The 16,343-nt window shown below is 38.6% G+C and overlaps 1 protein-coding gene across 1 annotated transcript in view; it reads right to left on the reverse strand.

The window, feature by feature from the left end:
- Nucleotides 1–16,343, reverse strand: part of COL19A1 (collagen type XIX alpha 1 chain) — a 398,183-nt gene that overhangs the window by 74,448 nt on the left and 307,392 nt on the right. Inside the window, exons 21-30 of the mRNA XM_036768309.1 lie at nucleotides 10,966–11,001; nucleotides 10,804–10,857; nucleotides 10,032–10,085; nucleotides 6,684–6,737; nucleotides 5,999–6,088; nucleotides 5,102–5,146; nucleotides 4,919–4,996; nucleotides 1,082–1,117; nucleotides 929–973; nucleotides 790–843 (exon numbers count right to left, since the gene is read on the reverse strand). Of these exons, the coding sequence (XP_036624204.1) occupies nucleotides 790–843; nucleotides 929–973; nucleotides 1,082–1,117; nucleotides 4,919–4,996; nucleotides 5,102–5,146; nucleotides 5,999–6,088; nucleotides 6,684–6,737; nucleotides 10,032–10,085; nucleotides 10,804–10,857; nucleotides 10,966–11,001 (546 nt within the window). The remainder of the gene's footprint in view (nucleotides 1–789; nucleotides 844–928; nucleotides 974–1,081; nucleotides 1,118–4,918; nucleotides 4,997–5,101; nucleotides 5,147–5,998; nucleotides 6,089–6,683; nucleotides 6,738–10,031; nucleotides 10,086–10,803; nucleotides 10,858–10,965; nucleotides 11,002–16,343) is intronic.

A 16,343-nucleotide genomic window follows, 5' to 3' on the forward strand; every position in this document is an offset into this window, starting at 1 on the left:
ATAAGCTGATAGATTTTATAAGTTTACAAAGTGATTCACTCATTTGTAGAGTTAAAAAAATAGGGACCAAATACATACTCACACTTGGCTCATTAAGTCAGAAAGGGGTGAGAATGTAGAAGGGTGAGAGATTTGTAGGTTAAATACTGTGGGATCAAATGGAGGCTTTATCATTCAAAATGACTAGTTGATTGCCATGTTCTATGTGGCCTCCACATATAGCAATGCTGACACTGATGCTATTTAAGAAGTTTTTATTGTACCTGAAAATAAGGATATATATTCTAAAACAAAACCTTGGAAAACTTTTACTGATCTATTCTAATTTTGAGAAACTTATTGTTTCTAATTATTGCAGTCATTTCCATCTCTTAAAGTATTAGCATTCATGAATGCATACAATAATCCAGGCTATTTACCTGTTAAGGTTTCATTTAGAAAATAATGATATTTATTAAGCAGCTAGCACTAGGAAGGGTCAAATCTCTACCTATATTTTGACTATAATTGCTATTGGATTGAGACATTAAGTGCCCAAACTCAGCTGGGGTCAAACTTCTCTAGCTGAATCACAAACCCTAGAAAATGAATGTTTATCAAAAAATGATGCTGACACAGTCTGATTTTTCTTTCTAAAGTAATGGGAGCAAACAAAAGCACCAGGTAGCAAGGAAACATTCTAATTAGTTGTGATGATAAAAATCTGTACACTCTGATAGAACTGCTTGGCTTTTGTGTGAAAATCGAGGCATTTCAAATACATAAATGAGGCTTAGCTTGCATACATACTGGGTCACCTGGGGGACCTGGCATCCCTGGCTTCCCATCTCTCCCTGGAGCTCCCTAAAAAAAAAGAACATCATCTTTTAAATTCGTCATATGAAGATAGGCTCAATGTGGCATATTAGAATATAAATCTATTACTTACATCAGTCCCTGGAGTTCCTGGTAACCCAGGGAGGCCTCTAGGACCCTGAAAAGAGAGAGAAATCATGATTACTTATGATAGGAGTCTTCTGACAACTATTGCCTATGAAGAATACTATATTTACTTAACCAAATGACTTAGTAAGTATTCTACCTGAATACCTGGCTCTCCAGAAGGTCCCCTGGATCCCTACAAATGAAAATATGGTCAATGAGAATTCTCTCTTTAGGTATAGATAGGTTAGGATGAACATTTGTTAAGTGCCTACTATATGTCAGGTAAACTACTTAGTTGAATTCAACAACTCTTTGGAAGATTTAACAAAGTCTCTATGTAGTTAAAATAAAACAACCAACCCCATAAATCACACACATATTAACAGTTGAGATATTAATGTCTTTAAAATTCAGGTTTTTAAAAAATTGCAATGAATACAAATTCTTTTCAGTATAAACAGTAGTTCAGTTCAAACAGTAGTTGTTCAGTTGTTTCAGTTATATCTGACTCCTCATGACCCCATTTGGGGTTTTCTTGGCAAAGATACTGGAGTGGTTGGTCATTTCCTTCTTCAGCTCATTTTACAGATGAGGCAAACATGGTTAAGTGATTTGCCCAGGGTCACACAGCTAATACATGCCTGAGACCATATTTGAACTTAGGTCTTCCTGACCCCAGGTCCAGTGCTCCATCCCTCGTGCTAACTAGCTGCCCACCAAATAATACACCCAAATCCTACCTCTGACAACTTTCCACCTGTGTTGGGCAAGTTATTAAACCTTCCTAGGCCTTGTTTTCTGCATAAATAAAATAAAGGAAGTAGACTGGACGTCGAGGTCTCTTCCAGCTCCAAGTCTGGGCTCAGGGCTTTGTTTGATGGTACCTTAAGAGCTGGTATACAATCATCAGGATAGGAGGCAAAACTCAAATCAGTCAATTTTTCTAACTTATAAGTTTAGAATTTAGGGTAACTGAAAGGAAGCTTAGGTTTTGTTTAAATATTTTAATTATTTGTACTCTTCCTTGATCCTACAATAATGTTAACTGAAAGTGGGCAGATCAACCTCAAATGATATGTATATGAAACACTTGGATAGCAGCCTTCCTTCCTTTGCCTTCCCTCACCTCCTCTCCTCTCCCTCCCTCCCCTCCCTTCCCACCGGGGATATAGAAGCAAAAATAAAACTGTCTACCCCTTCAAAAAATTTTTGGCAAGGGCAACAGCATGTGTCTCCAATGTAGACTGGCAGGTCCTCTGTAATTTATGGTCTTAGAAAGTTTCCTGGTTCACATGGCTATCTTGTATGAGAGGCAGGACTGGAACTCAGGATTTCCTGGCTCTAAGGCCAACTCTTTTTCCACTTTTCCAAGCTGCTTCTTTTCTATCAAGTTGATTGTTATTATTTTTTTCTCTTTTTCCTTTGCATTTTTTCTTTGACTAAGAATTCCCAAACTACAATTCCCAAAACTACTTTTTCCTTTGTTCAATCTTTTTTTTTTCCAGCTGTGTCATATTCTTTCTCTGGAAAATTACTTACCTGACAGAAGAGCTTACTTCATTGTTGTCCCCTCCCACCCATCCCACCTTTATATCTCTGGATAAATTCGATAAAGGCCTATTTCCAAAAACAGTGTGGTTAAAAGGACATTTTATTCACCCTTCTTTTATTTTCAAATTCTATGTGTTTTGAAGAGTAATTTTAAAATGTTCTTTCTATTCTTCCCTAAAATCCATATATGGCAACTATTTCTTATAATGCTTCATAATTTTATTGTCCATATATTACTTCCACTTAAATATGAATTTTGTAATTTATTATAATTGTCATCGGTGTGAATTTATTGCCACTGACAATAGGGAAGATATACCCAGGATGAAGGTGCCAGCCAAGAAGAGAGCAAAGCCACATGTACTTCCCTAATGTTACATTCACGAATATAATCACAGGAAGCAGAGCTTTTATTGGAGAGAAACTGAGAGAAAGGCCAAAAGAGAGCAAGAGTGAATGCATTCGGACAGAGGAAGAGCAACTATGCAGCTCACACTGCTATGATCATGTTTTCATTAACTGCTGCTCCTGGTAGAAGTACATAACCTGGGTCCTTTAAGGATCAGCATCAGAGATTCCTTTGATGCTGGTGATCTGATCAGCCGCTAAGAGATATCAATCTGCTTCATGAGTTACTGTTTTCCTCTGGGTCAGACTATGAAGGGTTGGAACAAAGAAAACATGCTTTCCTGTGTTCCTGAAAGAGTAGGGATCCTGCTAGCCTGCGTGTGTCTGAGGGCAGTGGAAAGGAATCAGGGAAGTGCTATGTGCTAGTCAGGTTGCTAAGGGTCAATAGCCACTGACCACCACAGCTTCAGAGTAGGAGAACCAGTGATGATTCCACTGAATTACCCTGAATTACTCGAAAGGGATGACACCTAGGGAAACAGAGAGCACTCTCTGCTTTAGCATCTGTGCCATTGTCAAAGTGTTTTGCAACATTTCAATACTTGTCATTAAAAATCTTATAAGGTAAGTTTCTTTTAGGCAGCTAGGTGGCACAGTGGATACAGTGCCAGTCCTGGAGTCAAGAAGATTCATTTTCCTGAGTTCAAATCTGGCCTTAGACGCTTAGTACCTATGTGACTCTGTGCAAGTCACTTAGTCCTGTTTGCTTCAGTTTCCTCACCTGTATGTAAAAGGAGCTGGAGAAGGAAAGGGCAAACCACGCCAATATCTTTGCTAAGAAAACCCTAAAAGGGGTCACAAGGAGTTGGATACAATTGAACAACAATAGGTTTCTTTTGTCCTTATTTTACACAAAAGAAAGAAGGGAAAATGACTGTTTTAAATCTTGTAGTGAGTAAAGGTAGAGCCATTATCAGAACCTTTAGCCCTAGGTCTTAGAAGACCATTTTCCCTGAACAAATATATCTGCTTTTAAATATGTAAGCTTACCGTGTCACTCCCATGCTCAATAAACTCTAGTGACTCACTATTATCTCTTAAATCGAATATATGTTACCTGTACCTTCCTCACCTGGCCTCAACCTACCTTTCCTGGATTATTTCACATCATTCCCCTTCACTCACTCTATACTCCAGGCAAACTGACCTTCTCCTTGTTTCCCACACATGACATTGAATCTCCATCTCCACGTCTTTGCACTTGCCATTCCCCATGCCTGGGATGCCCTGCTCATCTCCATCTAATGGAATCCATTTCCTTCACAAGTTCAATTAAAATCCCTTCTTTGTAGGTGAGGCTTTTCCTAATCTCCTTCAGTGCTCATCCTCCCTTCCTAATTACTTTATATTTATTTTGTATAGACTTCTATGTGTATGTGTTATCTCTCCTGATAGAATATAAACTTCCTGAGGGCTGAGGTCTTTGAATCCCCTGAGCCTAGCACACTGTAAGTGTTTAATAAAATTTTGTCGATTGAATCAGATTCAACAGTGTGCACACGGCCCTTTTCCTTTCTATGTTTGCTACCTGGACTAGCCAATTTTTTCACATAACCTTTCCACTGCTTTCACCTTGCTCACACCAATTTCACAGATACATTCAATTTTGTTCCTTTCTCCAACTTATCTCCCACATCGCTTTGAATTTCTATGAATGCTGCCTCCCCACTTCTCTGCAAGTTTGTAATCATTTCTCTTTTTTTCTGACAGTTCATCCTTTCTATAAAACTATACTACGACAGTAATCAGGAAGGTCCCTGATCCAAGCAATTTTTCAATAGAATTGGTGTCATTTCTCAGACGATATCACCTTTTAAGCCAGGGATTCAAGCCTCAGTTAATGGTTAGACTTAAGTGATATCCACAGGTCCCTTCTATGATCTCAGATCATCTAGACAGGCTTAGTTCAGGGACCAGGGAAAGTGACCAAATATCCCTAAATGTCTTGTGGATGGCTGAAAAAATAAGAACAATATCGAGACGTGTATACTATTGGTATAAATGTTCACAAAAGCAGCACGTTCATTTCGCTTACTGGTGGGCCAGGGATTCCCATTCCTGGAGGTCCGATGTCACCAGGGAGTCCATGAACACCTGGTAGTCCTCTTTCACCCTGTGTAATGAGAGATTTCCACTCATACGTATCTTGAAGAGAATATACTTCTGCTGCCATATATTGTCAATTTCTTTTAATGCGGAAGTCTTATCATTTTCCTACCTTTGGCCCTCGTGGACCAGGTGTCCCTGGAATTCCATCCAAGCCCTAAAAGAATGAAGAAGCAAGTAGGTGAATAATATTTTTGTCTCCATGAAGATTGAAAGATTCTGGAAAGTCAATGTCTAAAATAAGTCACTTTGATCATTATTCCTAGAATATGTGCTTTTGCCTTTAGGGAAGGAAGGTAAGATTTAGGCAATCTACAGATTGGAATGACTAAAAAGATGGAAGATATGTTTTTATTTTAAAATGAAAACATGTAATAAAGCATACTTCTTAATAGTAGGAATTTATGTTATTAACACTAGAGATTAATTACCAAAAGGATTATGAAATAGTACTATGTATAACTGTTTAAAGTTTATAACTACACAGAATTTTTCATGTCCTATCTAGACCTTAGCCTAGACCTGACCTTTTTATTTTTGAAATGACTCTTCACACCCAACCTTTGCTGGACTTCCTGTCTTCTGCATTAGCTCTGGACAGAGCAGGCACAAAAGTAGCACCTTAAAAGGCTTACCTGTCATCTAAAGCAGGTGTGCACAACTTGGCAGTAGGTTGGGACCAAAATTAAAATAGGCTAAACTTTTTCAGGCTGCAGATAGGTTTTTAGCGACTCACTTTCCAAGTAAAGGTAATTAGAGACAAACTGATGAAGGTTGGTTGCCATGGGTCACATGACAAACAGAAGCGAGTACACAGTGGCAGGCTACCTGAAATCCTTTGGCAGGTGGCAAGTAGCCCTTGGGCCGTATGTTGTGCAGGCCTGATCTAAAGGATGAATTAATGCTACACACATTGATTTGCCCATATGAGCTACTCAAAACTAGAAATGCATATGATTATACAGTGATTATCATGAAAGAAAATATGAATGTTAAGAATGATACTTACTGGTTCACCAGGCAGGCTTATACCTGGAGGACCTGCCTCACCTTTTGGACCTGGATATCCAGGAGGACCTACAATTCCACCAGGATCTCCCTACAAAAGGTAGAAAACAATGATAAATTAATTAAGTAATTTTTAAAGGAAAGAAACTAGTAGATTACACTAGCCTCCTGACTAGGGTCTGTCTTTGTCTTGATGCTGCCTGCTTCTGTCTCTCTCTGCTTTGCGAACCTTAAAGCTCTACACAAATGCTATTATTATTATTTCATAGCAGGCATAGTGGCATTGTTATGCAAACATTTTCAAATATGTATTTAATTGGGTAGCATCTCTACAATATATTAGGTGAAATAATTTAAAAGGATTCCTTGAGTAACCAATCAACATTAATATAGGTACATAGCGTTAATATCTCCATGTAAAGATCAGTAAAAAGAGATCTCTCCTTCCAGCTCCAGGATAAATTGCTTCTTATTAATGTATTGCTTTAGTAACAGAATCGGAGATGGATTATCAGATTTCACAGGTCCTTAGTTCACTATGTCTATAGGTTTTTATGTCATACATATTAAGGAAAGCCAGTCCTATCCAACCCCAGTTTTTTTCACTTTCCCGAAAGAAGGCTTTTCTATATTTTTCAAATATATCGAAGTACATAATATATTAAAAAATCAAATTGAAACCTTACCTTTTCTCCTTTAATGCCTTGTTTTCCTGGAATACCATGTTCTCCTGGTAATCCCTGAGCAATTCCAAAATAAAGGAAACAAATTATTGAAAAATAATTTAATGCATGATTTTAATGCGTATTTAATGCATACTTGTGATTCTTAATAATAAGAATGTCACATTAACAAAAGAAGGGTAGAGAAATTAGACCATTTGGTCTGTTGGGCCAGATAAGAGAATTTCTAGCAGTGCTTAAGCCCACGGGTTCAGGTGAGGCATGGTGGAAACAGTTGACAAGTACTCTGATAAAGGGGGAGACAGAACTCGATCTCTCCTGGAGGAGTTTCTGCCAAAGACAAAATGAGAACAAACGCTTTGGAACATAGTCACATCATGGACAGAAGCACAAAGGGAGACTGTGGTTCAAGAGGAATTGATTATAACATATGGTAACAATACTTAGGAAGGAAAAAGGACAGGAATCTTTTCTACATATTAGCATTTCATATTCTATTTTTTCTTCTTTTTTTTTTGCTTTTTTTTGGAAACTTTCCCTAAACCCTCTTAATTCTAATGCCTTCCCTCCATTAATTATTTCTTATTCATCTTGTATATAGCTAGCTTCGAATATATTTATTTGCATGATATCTTTCTCCATTGGATTGCAAGCTCTTTGAGGGCAGGGATTGTCTTTTGCTCTTTTTGTATCACCAGTGCACAATGCCTGACATATAGTAAGTGCTTAATAGATGTTTCTTGTTGTGTTTGTCCATTTTCAAAGAAGACCACGGCATCAGGAAAATGAGGACGTGACTTGAAGTTGACTTTGATTTGAGAGAGGGAGGGCTGTTCAAGGTCACCAGCCTCACTTTCTCCTCCAAAGTCACTTGGATCTAGTGACCTGATATTCATCAGGATGACTGGAGATGACCCAGGATGCAATGGGAGACCCTGGCTCTTTTAGGCTCAGGCCTTTTCACGTACTCACTTAGAGTGAGATAATACCCATTCAGTGAATAGGCCTCTTTAAGGAGTGAGTCAAGGGATGGCCCCTTTAATCAGAAAAAATTAAAAAAAAAAATCAAGCTAGAAGGAGAAGACCCTCAGGGTTGCTGTCCCAAAGAGAAACAGTTACCTTTGACTTTCACTCTAAGCCAAGAGGGCTCAAAATACAACCACTAAGGGGAGCTTGGACAGGGACCTATTGTGGTCCAATCTATGAGCTTCAGAGTGAACTGGGTTTAAGGTTTTGACTGATTGATTAAAGTACTAGCTATTCTTATGTCTCAGCCAATGTGTGACTCTAACTACTATATCTATGAATCAGCTTTTTTTCTTTTTCTTCCTTCCTTCCTTCCTTCCTTCCTTCCTTCCTTCCTTCCTTCCTTCCTTCCTTCCTTCCTTCCTTCCTTCCTTCCTTCCTTCCTTCCTTTCTTTCTTCCCTCCTTCTTTCCTTCCTCCCTTCCTTTCTTCCTTTCTTTCTTTCTTTCTTTCTTTCTTTCTTTCTTTCTTTCTTTCTTTCTTTCTTTCTTTCTTTCTTTCTTTCCTTCCTTCCTTCCTTTCCTTCCTTTCTTTCTTCCTTCCTTCCTTCCTTTCTACCTTCCTTCCTTCCTTCCTCTTTCTTTCTTTCCTTCCTCTTTCTTCTCTTTCCTTCCTCTTTTTTCTCTCCTTCCTCCCTCCTTCTCTCTCTCCCTTTCATTCTTTCTCCCTTTCTATTTCTTCTCTTGTTTAGTTTATATATTCCTTTCATTATCTCTCTTTAACTTTCTTTTTCTTTATTTCTCATATTCTCTATGTCTATTTCTTTCCCTTCCTTCATTCGTTCGTTCCTTTCTTTTTTCCTCCTTCTCTCTTTCCCTTCCTTTTATTCTTTTTCCCTATTTCTTTTCTTGCTTAGTTTAGATGTCCCTTTCATTATCTCTTTAACTCTTTTTTTTATTTCTTACATTTCTGTTTCCTTCTTTCTTTTCCTTCCATCCATCTTCCCCTTCTTTCTTTTTATCTCCCCTCTGATCCCCCTCCTATCTCTTACATTTTGCTATTTTGCTCATACTATTATCGGGTTAGTGTTTTTGTGTCATCAGGTAACAAAATTAATAAAATACTTTTCTTGCCACATTGCATGACCAAGGTTCTGTGAGCCTAGGTCATCATGATAAATCATGGGCAATTTGCTCTTGAGTTTCTGCTCCAGCTGGGGAAACAAATCTCATTCAAAACATTTGTTGTTACAGCAGTACTTCCAGGAAGAACAGTTTGGGGGGATAATGAAGTAGATGAAGTGTTTTTAATACTGGAAATTGCATTTTCTCTCTGTAACAGATACTCTCTTTGCCTTTTCCTAATTTCACTTTCTCTAATATCCTCCCTTGATGTTCCAACTTTGTTCCCGTCCCCTTCTCCCATGACGGTATTTGGCAAATTCTCACTGGATACAAGTGCCTTGAGTTATATGAAGGAAATGAGCAAGAGATATCCAGTAAATAATACATGTGTTTACAAAATAAGAATGCACGAATAATTCCATAGCACATATAGAAAGCTTTGGGATGCATCTCATTTTAAGAATTTCATATCTATAGAATTTAAAGAAAATATGCAAATTTTCACCAAAACACCAAAGTAGTCTGAATATGCAAGATGATCTAAATGCCCAATTTATATGTCCAAATTTAGAACCTAAATGGTTGATTTCACTTCATTGGAGGTCTCCAAGATGGATTGGCATGCCATTTGTCAGGTATGATAGAACTGTGATTCCTTTCTACTGAGTTGGACTGAGTATGAATTGGACTAACTAAGGTCCTTTCCAACTCTAAATTCTCTGATTCTGGCTTTAAAGATATTTCTGTTGTTCTGAATGATTATATTGATGCAAGAAGTATTTTAATGTTTTTTTCCATGTAAATACTTTGAGACTCAGCTATAGTTGGCCAGTAACTGCACCAAAACCACTTCTTTTTCATTCCAGTGGAAATGTTGCTTAATTTTACATGATTGCTTCACATTTTCTTCTTCATATCCTAGAAGTCTAAAACCAACTTTTAATTAATAGTAGTTATAAAGAATTCCTAAGTAGGCTGTAGGCTAATGATATTTAAAAGGATCTTGTGTTGCAATTGGTTACTGACACCAAGTGAGCAGATGCAAAAGCATTTAGTGGGGGTGAGGACTCATTTACTGCTCCATCTGAAAATCATATTCTTCAGAAAACATAAAATAAAGTGGTCACATGAAGAGATCTTAAAATTCTCAGAAACTATTTTGTTTTGTTTTTGATGGGATTATTGTAAGCTAATTCTCAAACCTTTTAGTACATTATATCTCATTTTGCCAAATCAGAAACACAGATCTCCTCTATGCTTACAATATTTCCTGGAGGTCCTCTGGGTCCTATGGAGCCTGCTGGTCCTTGCTGACCCTGCATAAGAAGTTGATATGTATTTTAGCTCCAAAGAAGATATTATATCTAAACATAACCCCAATACACATAATGACTTCAGTGGCACCTTTTATGACTACTACAGAATTCCTTGATCTATAGGAATGTGTGACTATCACAGATATTACTGTCCCTTGATAGTAGTTTAGTATACATTAGACATAGAGGGACTCTTTACCGGTTTCCATTTAAAGAGATCTATTATCAACAGCAGGTGATGCCTGGGTTAAATGCCTTGCCCACTAATAGGGTTTATTCTTTACTAATCTCACTCAACAGCTGCTAGCAGCTGGGACACTCCTGCAAAAAGGTTTCTACACTTGGATTTCGAGAATTTGGAAGCTAGGTAATTGGTATAGGCACCAAGTCATCTAAACTCCCCTTCCTAGTAGAAGGAAATCATTTTAAGGATTGAGACCAAGGAATATGGTTTTGTTGCCCCTCTTCATTCTTTTGACTTTTAGGTATTCAATGGCAAATACAACTTTGGAACTCCCAAAATATCAAAATTATGTTGTAGATCATATGGCAGAGATACTGTGAATGTAACAAATGAGTTTAATAAATGTACACACCATGGAGAGCACAGTAAAGCCATCAAATCATGTATGAGTGACAAACCCACATCTTTTGCTTTAAATAGAAAATGAGAACATAGGATTTTTTTTCATTTTATCTCCACTATAACTTTATATACCTTAATTCCTGGATTTCCTGCAAGTCCAGGGGGACCAGAATCTCCAGGTTCACCCTAAATATATTGTTGAGAAAGACCAAAAAATGATTACTTCATATTCAAAACAGCTTGAGGAAACACTATGAGTTTATAGATGAGAAATGAAAATGGTAATGAGATTACCTTCACTCCCGGTGATCCTTTTATCCCAATTTCTCCCTGTAAATAAAATAATAATAAGCTTAAATTTAAATAGAGATAAATGCTAATTGTTCAGTCTATCTGAATAATAACTGACTGGTATACAGTAGATGGAAAATTTTAGATGATATGGTAAAGCTAATAATTTTTCATAGACAAGTCACAATCTAAAATCGTTGGATAAATTAAGGAAATAATAATTTACTAATTTTCTTTCTCCTTAGTAGCTACACAATTTTGTCTTCTGATCCAAATGCCATTTTTCCACTTCTCTCATATTTTTTTGATAAAAATTGTTATTCTAATATATAACCTATTGTACATTTGACACCACTAAGTCAACATTATTATAATTCAGTGCTAACTATTCTCATGGAGAATTCAAATGACTAAAAAACAAGAACATTTAAACTATCATGTCCTAGATATTTTGTTTTCATGTAAATGTACCATATGATCATAGGATTTAGAGCTGAAAGGGGCCTTAAAGATCATCTCTTCCAGATCCACCATTTTGCAGATGGAAACTGAGGACTAGAGAGGTAAAGAAACTGCTCACAACCAGTAAGTGTTTAAAATGGAACATGAACCTTACTTGTTTGATTCCAAGTCCATGGCTGTCAATGCCAAGTCAGCTACCCAAAGTTGGATTGATTTTATAGGACCATAAACACCTAATGACTAATTGTGAAAGAAAATGTGTACTCCCAATAAACAATGAAAAAAACCTAATAAATGACACCATATTATTAAAGCTTCAGTAACTTCCAGAGATTAAGGTAAGAAAATTCAGAATTCATAGGAATCAAATAAAGTTCCCATGGATTCCCCCATCAACATTATTTATTGTAAAAATGCTCCTCCTCCTTCAGCTACTCCATTGTACCAAACAACCAAACAAAGGCTCCTCCATTTTCAACTACTTCACTGTACCCTGTAAGTATTTTATTCTCTTCCCTTTCCTATAAGACATATATTTTGTCATCAAGTCTACTTTTTTTCTCCTACCCTAAGGAATGACAACTGAAATATAAAAGCAAAGACAAGAAACTGAAAACATCTGAAAGGGAGATGATATCTACTTAATGCATCTCTTTTTCTCCTTTCGTAAAAGGTTCTTCTTATAAACGTGTATAGAAAGTTGTATCAATTATAAATATGTTGCAGATTGACTTTTAGGCATTTACTCTTTAAATGTGGCTGCATGAAGGTCCTTTGTTGTTGTGTTTGTCCTTTGTTTTCGAAGAGGACCATGGCATCAGGGAAGTGATGACATGACTTGCAGTTGACTTTGATTTGAGGGAGGGAGGGCTGTGCAAGGTCACCAGCCTCACTTTCTCCTCCAGAGCCATCTGGATCCAGTCACCTGATATTCACCAGGATGACTGGAGATGGTCCAGGATGCAATGGGAGAACCTGGACCTTTTAGGCCAAGGTGTTTTCAAGTACTGACTTAGAGTGAGGTAATTCCCATTCTTTAAGAAGTGAGTCAAGTGGGGAGTGAAGCCAAGATGGCAGCTGGAAAGCAGGGACTTGCATGAGCTCCCCACCATGTCCCTCCAAAAACCTATAAAAATGGCTCTGAACAAATTCTAGAACTGCAGAACCCACAAAATAACAGAGGGAAGCAGGGATCCAGCCCAGGACAGCCTGGATGGTCACTGGATGAGGTCTATCGTGCAGGGGGTGGAGGGGAGCAGAGCTCAGCGTGGGCGGTGGCAGGACCAACTAGACAGTGAGCCGGGTGGAACAGGCCCTCACGCCCTGAATCAGTGAGCTGTGGCAGTTACCAGACTTCTCAACCCACAAACACCAAAGACAACAGAGAAGGTTAGTGGGAAAAGCTGCAGAGACAGAGTTCATGGTTTGGCCACCACCCCAGGGGCAGCGGGGGAGGTGCAGCTACAAAACTACAGCTGCAGTTACTTCCAGCCCCAGGACCACGTGGTGGGAGGAATTAAGTGGCAGATCAGAGCAGGAGTGCAGAGTCTGCTAAAGATTTGCATCAGGTCCAGGTTGGTGGTTCTTGAGGAAGGAGGAGTGCTGGTGTGGCAGAGCTGGCTGCATAGAAATAGCTCTGAAATCAACAGTGCATCTCCTCAAGCTTGGAACAAAGTACTCTTTGCTCTACAAGCAGTCATACCCCAACGAAAAACTCAAGGGTCAAGTAAGCTGGCTGGGAACATGGCCAGGCAGCGAAAATGCACTCAAATTCAGTCTCAGACTTTGGAATCTTTCTTTGGTGACAAAGAAGACCAAAACGTACAGCCAGAAGAAGTCAACAAAATCAAAGAGCCTACACCAAAACCCTCCAAGAAAAACATGAACTGGTCTCAGGCCATGGAAGAGCTCAAAAAGGAGTTGGAAAAGCAAGTTAGAGAAGTAGAGGAAAAATTGGGACAAGAAATGAGAACGATGCAAGAAAACCATGAAAAACAAGTCAATGACTTGCTAAAGGAGACCCCAAAAAATACTGAAAAAAATATTGAAGAAAACAACACTTAAAAATAGACTAACTCAAATGGCAAAGAGCTCCAAAAAGCCAATGAGGAGAAGAATGTCTTGAAAGGCAGAATTAGCCAAATGGAAAAGGAGGTCCAAAAGACCACTGAAGAAAATACTACCTTAAAAATTAGATTGGAGCAAGTGGAAGCTAGTGACTTGATGAGAAATCAAGATATTATAAAACAGAACCAATGGAATGAAAAAGTGGAAGACATGTGAAATATCTCATTGGAAAAATCACTGACCTAGAAAATAGATCCAGGAGCGATAATTTAAAAATTATTGGACTACCTGAAAGCCATGATCAAAAAAGAGCCTAGATATCATGTTTCAGAAATTATCAAGGAGAACTGTCCTGATATTCTAGAGCCAGAGGGTTAAAATAGAAATTGAAATAATCCACAGATCACCTCCTCAAAAGATCCCCAAAAAGAAAACTCCTAGGAATATTTTTGCCAAATTCCGAGCTCCCAGGTCAAGAAGGAAAATACTACAAACAGCCAGAAAGAAACAATTTGAGTATTGGGGAAACACATCAGGATAACACAGGATCTAGCAGCTTCCACATTAAGGGACGAAGGGATTGGAATAAGATATTCCGGAGGTCAATGGAGCTAGGATTAAAACCAAGAATCACCTACCCAGCAAAACTGAGTATCATGCTCCAAGGCAAAATATGGATTTTCAAAATAGAGGACTTTCAGCTTTCTCAGTGAAAAGACTGGAGCTGAAAGAAAATTTGACTTTCAAACGCAAGAATCAAGAGAAGCATGAAAAGGTAAACAAGAAGAGAAATCATAAGGGACTTACTAAAGTTGAACTGTTTGGTTTACATTCCACATGGAAAGATGATGTGTAGATTATGAGACCTCAATATCATAGTAGCTGAAAGGAATATGCATATATATATATGCGTATGCATATATATACATATGTGTGTGTCTATGTATGTATATATGTAGGTGTGTATATATGCGTGTATATATATACACACACATAGATATGTATATGTGTGTATATATATATATATATATATATATATACACAGAGGGCACAGGGTGAGTTGAATATGAAGGGATGATATCTAATAAAATAAAATCAAATTAAGGGATAAGAGAGAAATATATTAAGAGAGGGAGAAAGGGAGAGATAGAATGGGGTAAATTATCTCGCATAAAAGTGGCAGAAAAAGAGGTTCTCTAGGAAGGGGAGGGGCAGGTGAGGGGAATGAGTAAATCTTGCTCTCATTGGATTTGACCTGAGGAGGGAATACCATACACACCCGATTGGGTATCTTACCCCAGAGGAAATAAGGAGCAAGAAGATAAAAAAGGGGGGGCGATAGAAGGGAGGGCAGACAGGGGAGGAGGTAATCAAAAACAAACACTTTTGAAAAGGGACAGGGTCAAGGGAGAAAATTCAATAAAGGGGGATAGGTTAGGAAGGAGCAAAACATAGTCAATCTATCACAACATGAGTATTGTGGAAGGGTTTTACATAATGATACGCATGTGGCCTATGTTGAATGGCTTGCCTTCTTAGGGAGGGTGGGCAAGGAGGGAAGAGGGGAGAGAATTTGGAACTTACAGTTTTAAAAACAGAAGTTCAAAAACAACACAACAAAAAAGTTTTTGCATGCAATAGGAAATAGACGCAGGCAATGTGGAGTAGAAATTATCTGTCCTACAAGAGAAGAAGGGAAATGGGGATGGGAGGGGAGTGGGGTGACAGAGGGAGGCTGACTGGGAACGGGGCAACCAGAATATAGCCATCTTGGAGTAGGTGGGAGGGTAGAAATGGGGAGAAATTGTAATTCAAATCTTGTGAAAATCAATGCTGAAAACTAAATATATTAAAAATTAAATTTAAAAAAATTAAAATCCCAATGCAAAAAAAAAAGAAGTGAGTCAAGGAATGGCCCCTTAATTAGAAAAAAAAAATCAACCTGCGAGGGGAAGACCTTCAGGTTGCTGTTCCAGAGAGAAACAGTACCATTGACATTCAGTCTAAGTCAGGAGGGCTCAAAATACAGCCACTAAGTGGAGCTTGGGAAGGGACCTATTTAATCCAGTCTATGAGTTCTGAGAGTGAACCGGTTAAGGTTGGAAAAGGAGACAGAAAGAAAGGAGAGGGGGGCCGGGGGGAGACAGAGAGAGAGAGAGGAGAGAGAGAGAGAGAGAGAAGAGAGAGAGAGAGGAGGAGAGAGGAGAGCAGAGGAGAGAGGAGGAGAGAGAGAGAGAGGAGGAGACGAGGAGAGAGAGACGACGAGAGAGAGAGAGGAGAGGAGAGGGAGAGACAGACAGAAGAGAGACGAGACAGAGAGAACAGAGACAGAGAGACAGAGAGAGAGAGAGGAGAGAGAGAGAGAGAGGAGAGAGAGAGAGAGAGAGAGAGAGAGAGAGAGAGAGAGAATCTAGCCAGCAAACACAAAATTAGTATGAAGCTTCTGGCCATCAAAATTTATCTTCCTTGGGACAGGAGAGAGAAAGGGGAGGAGAGGACGAGCTGAGTTACCCAACTAGCTGAGTCCCCGTTGGGGCAGCTCAGTCTACTCACAGGTTGTATTTGTCAGAACCCTCCTTTACAAATATTCATCAACAGTGAATTAGCACTGGGGAGAGCACTACTGTTGTTCCTGTACTAGATGAGGCTAAGGCTGGTGCATAGCTGTAGCTTGGGCATTCTGAGCTGTGGTAGGTTGAGTTGATGTGATGTTAGCACTAATTCCTACACCAGTTATGGGAACCCCTAGGAAGAGAAAGGGAACCCTAAGGAAAGGAGAAATGCCCTAGATCTGAAATGGGGTAGGTCGAAACTTCTGTGTTATCAAGTGAGTGGATGTTGTACGTCCAGTT

The sequence above is a fragment of the Trichosurus vulpecula genome, chromosome 7 (genome assembly GCF_011100635.1).
Source record: "Trichosurus vulpecula isolate mTriVul1 chromosome 7, mTriVul1.pri, whole genome shotgun sequence".
NCBI lineage: Eukaryota > Metazoa > Chordata > Mammalia > Diprotodontia > Phalangeridae > Trichosurus > Trichosurus vulpecula.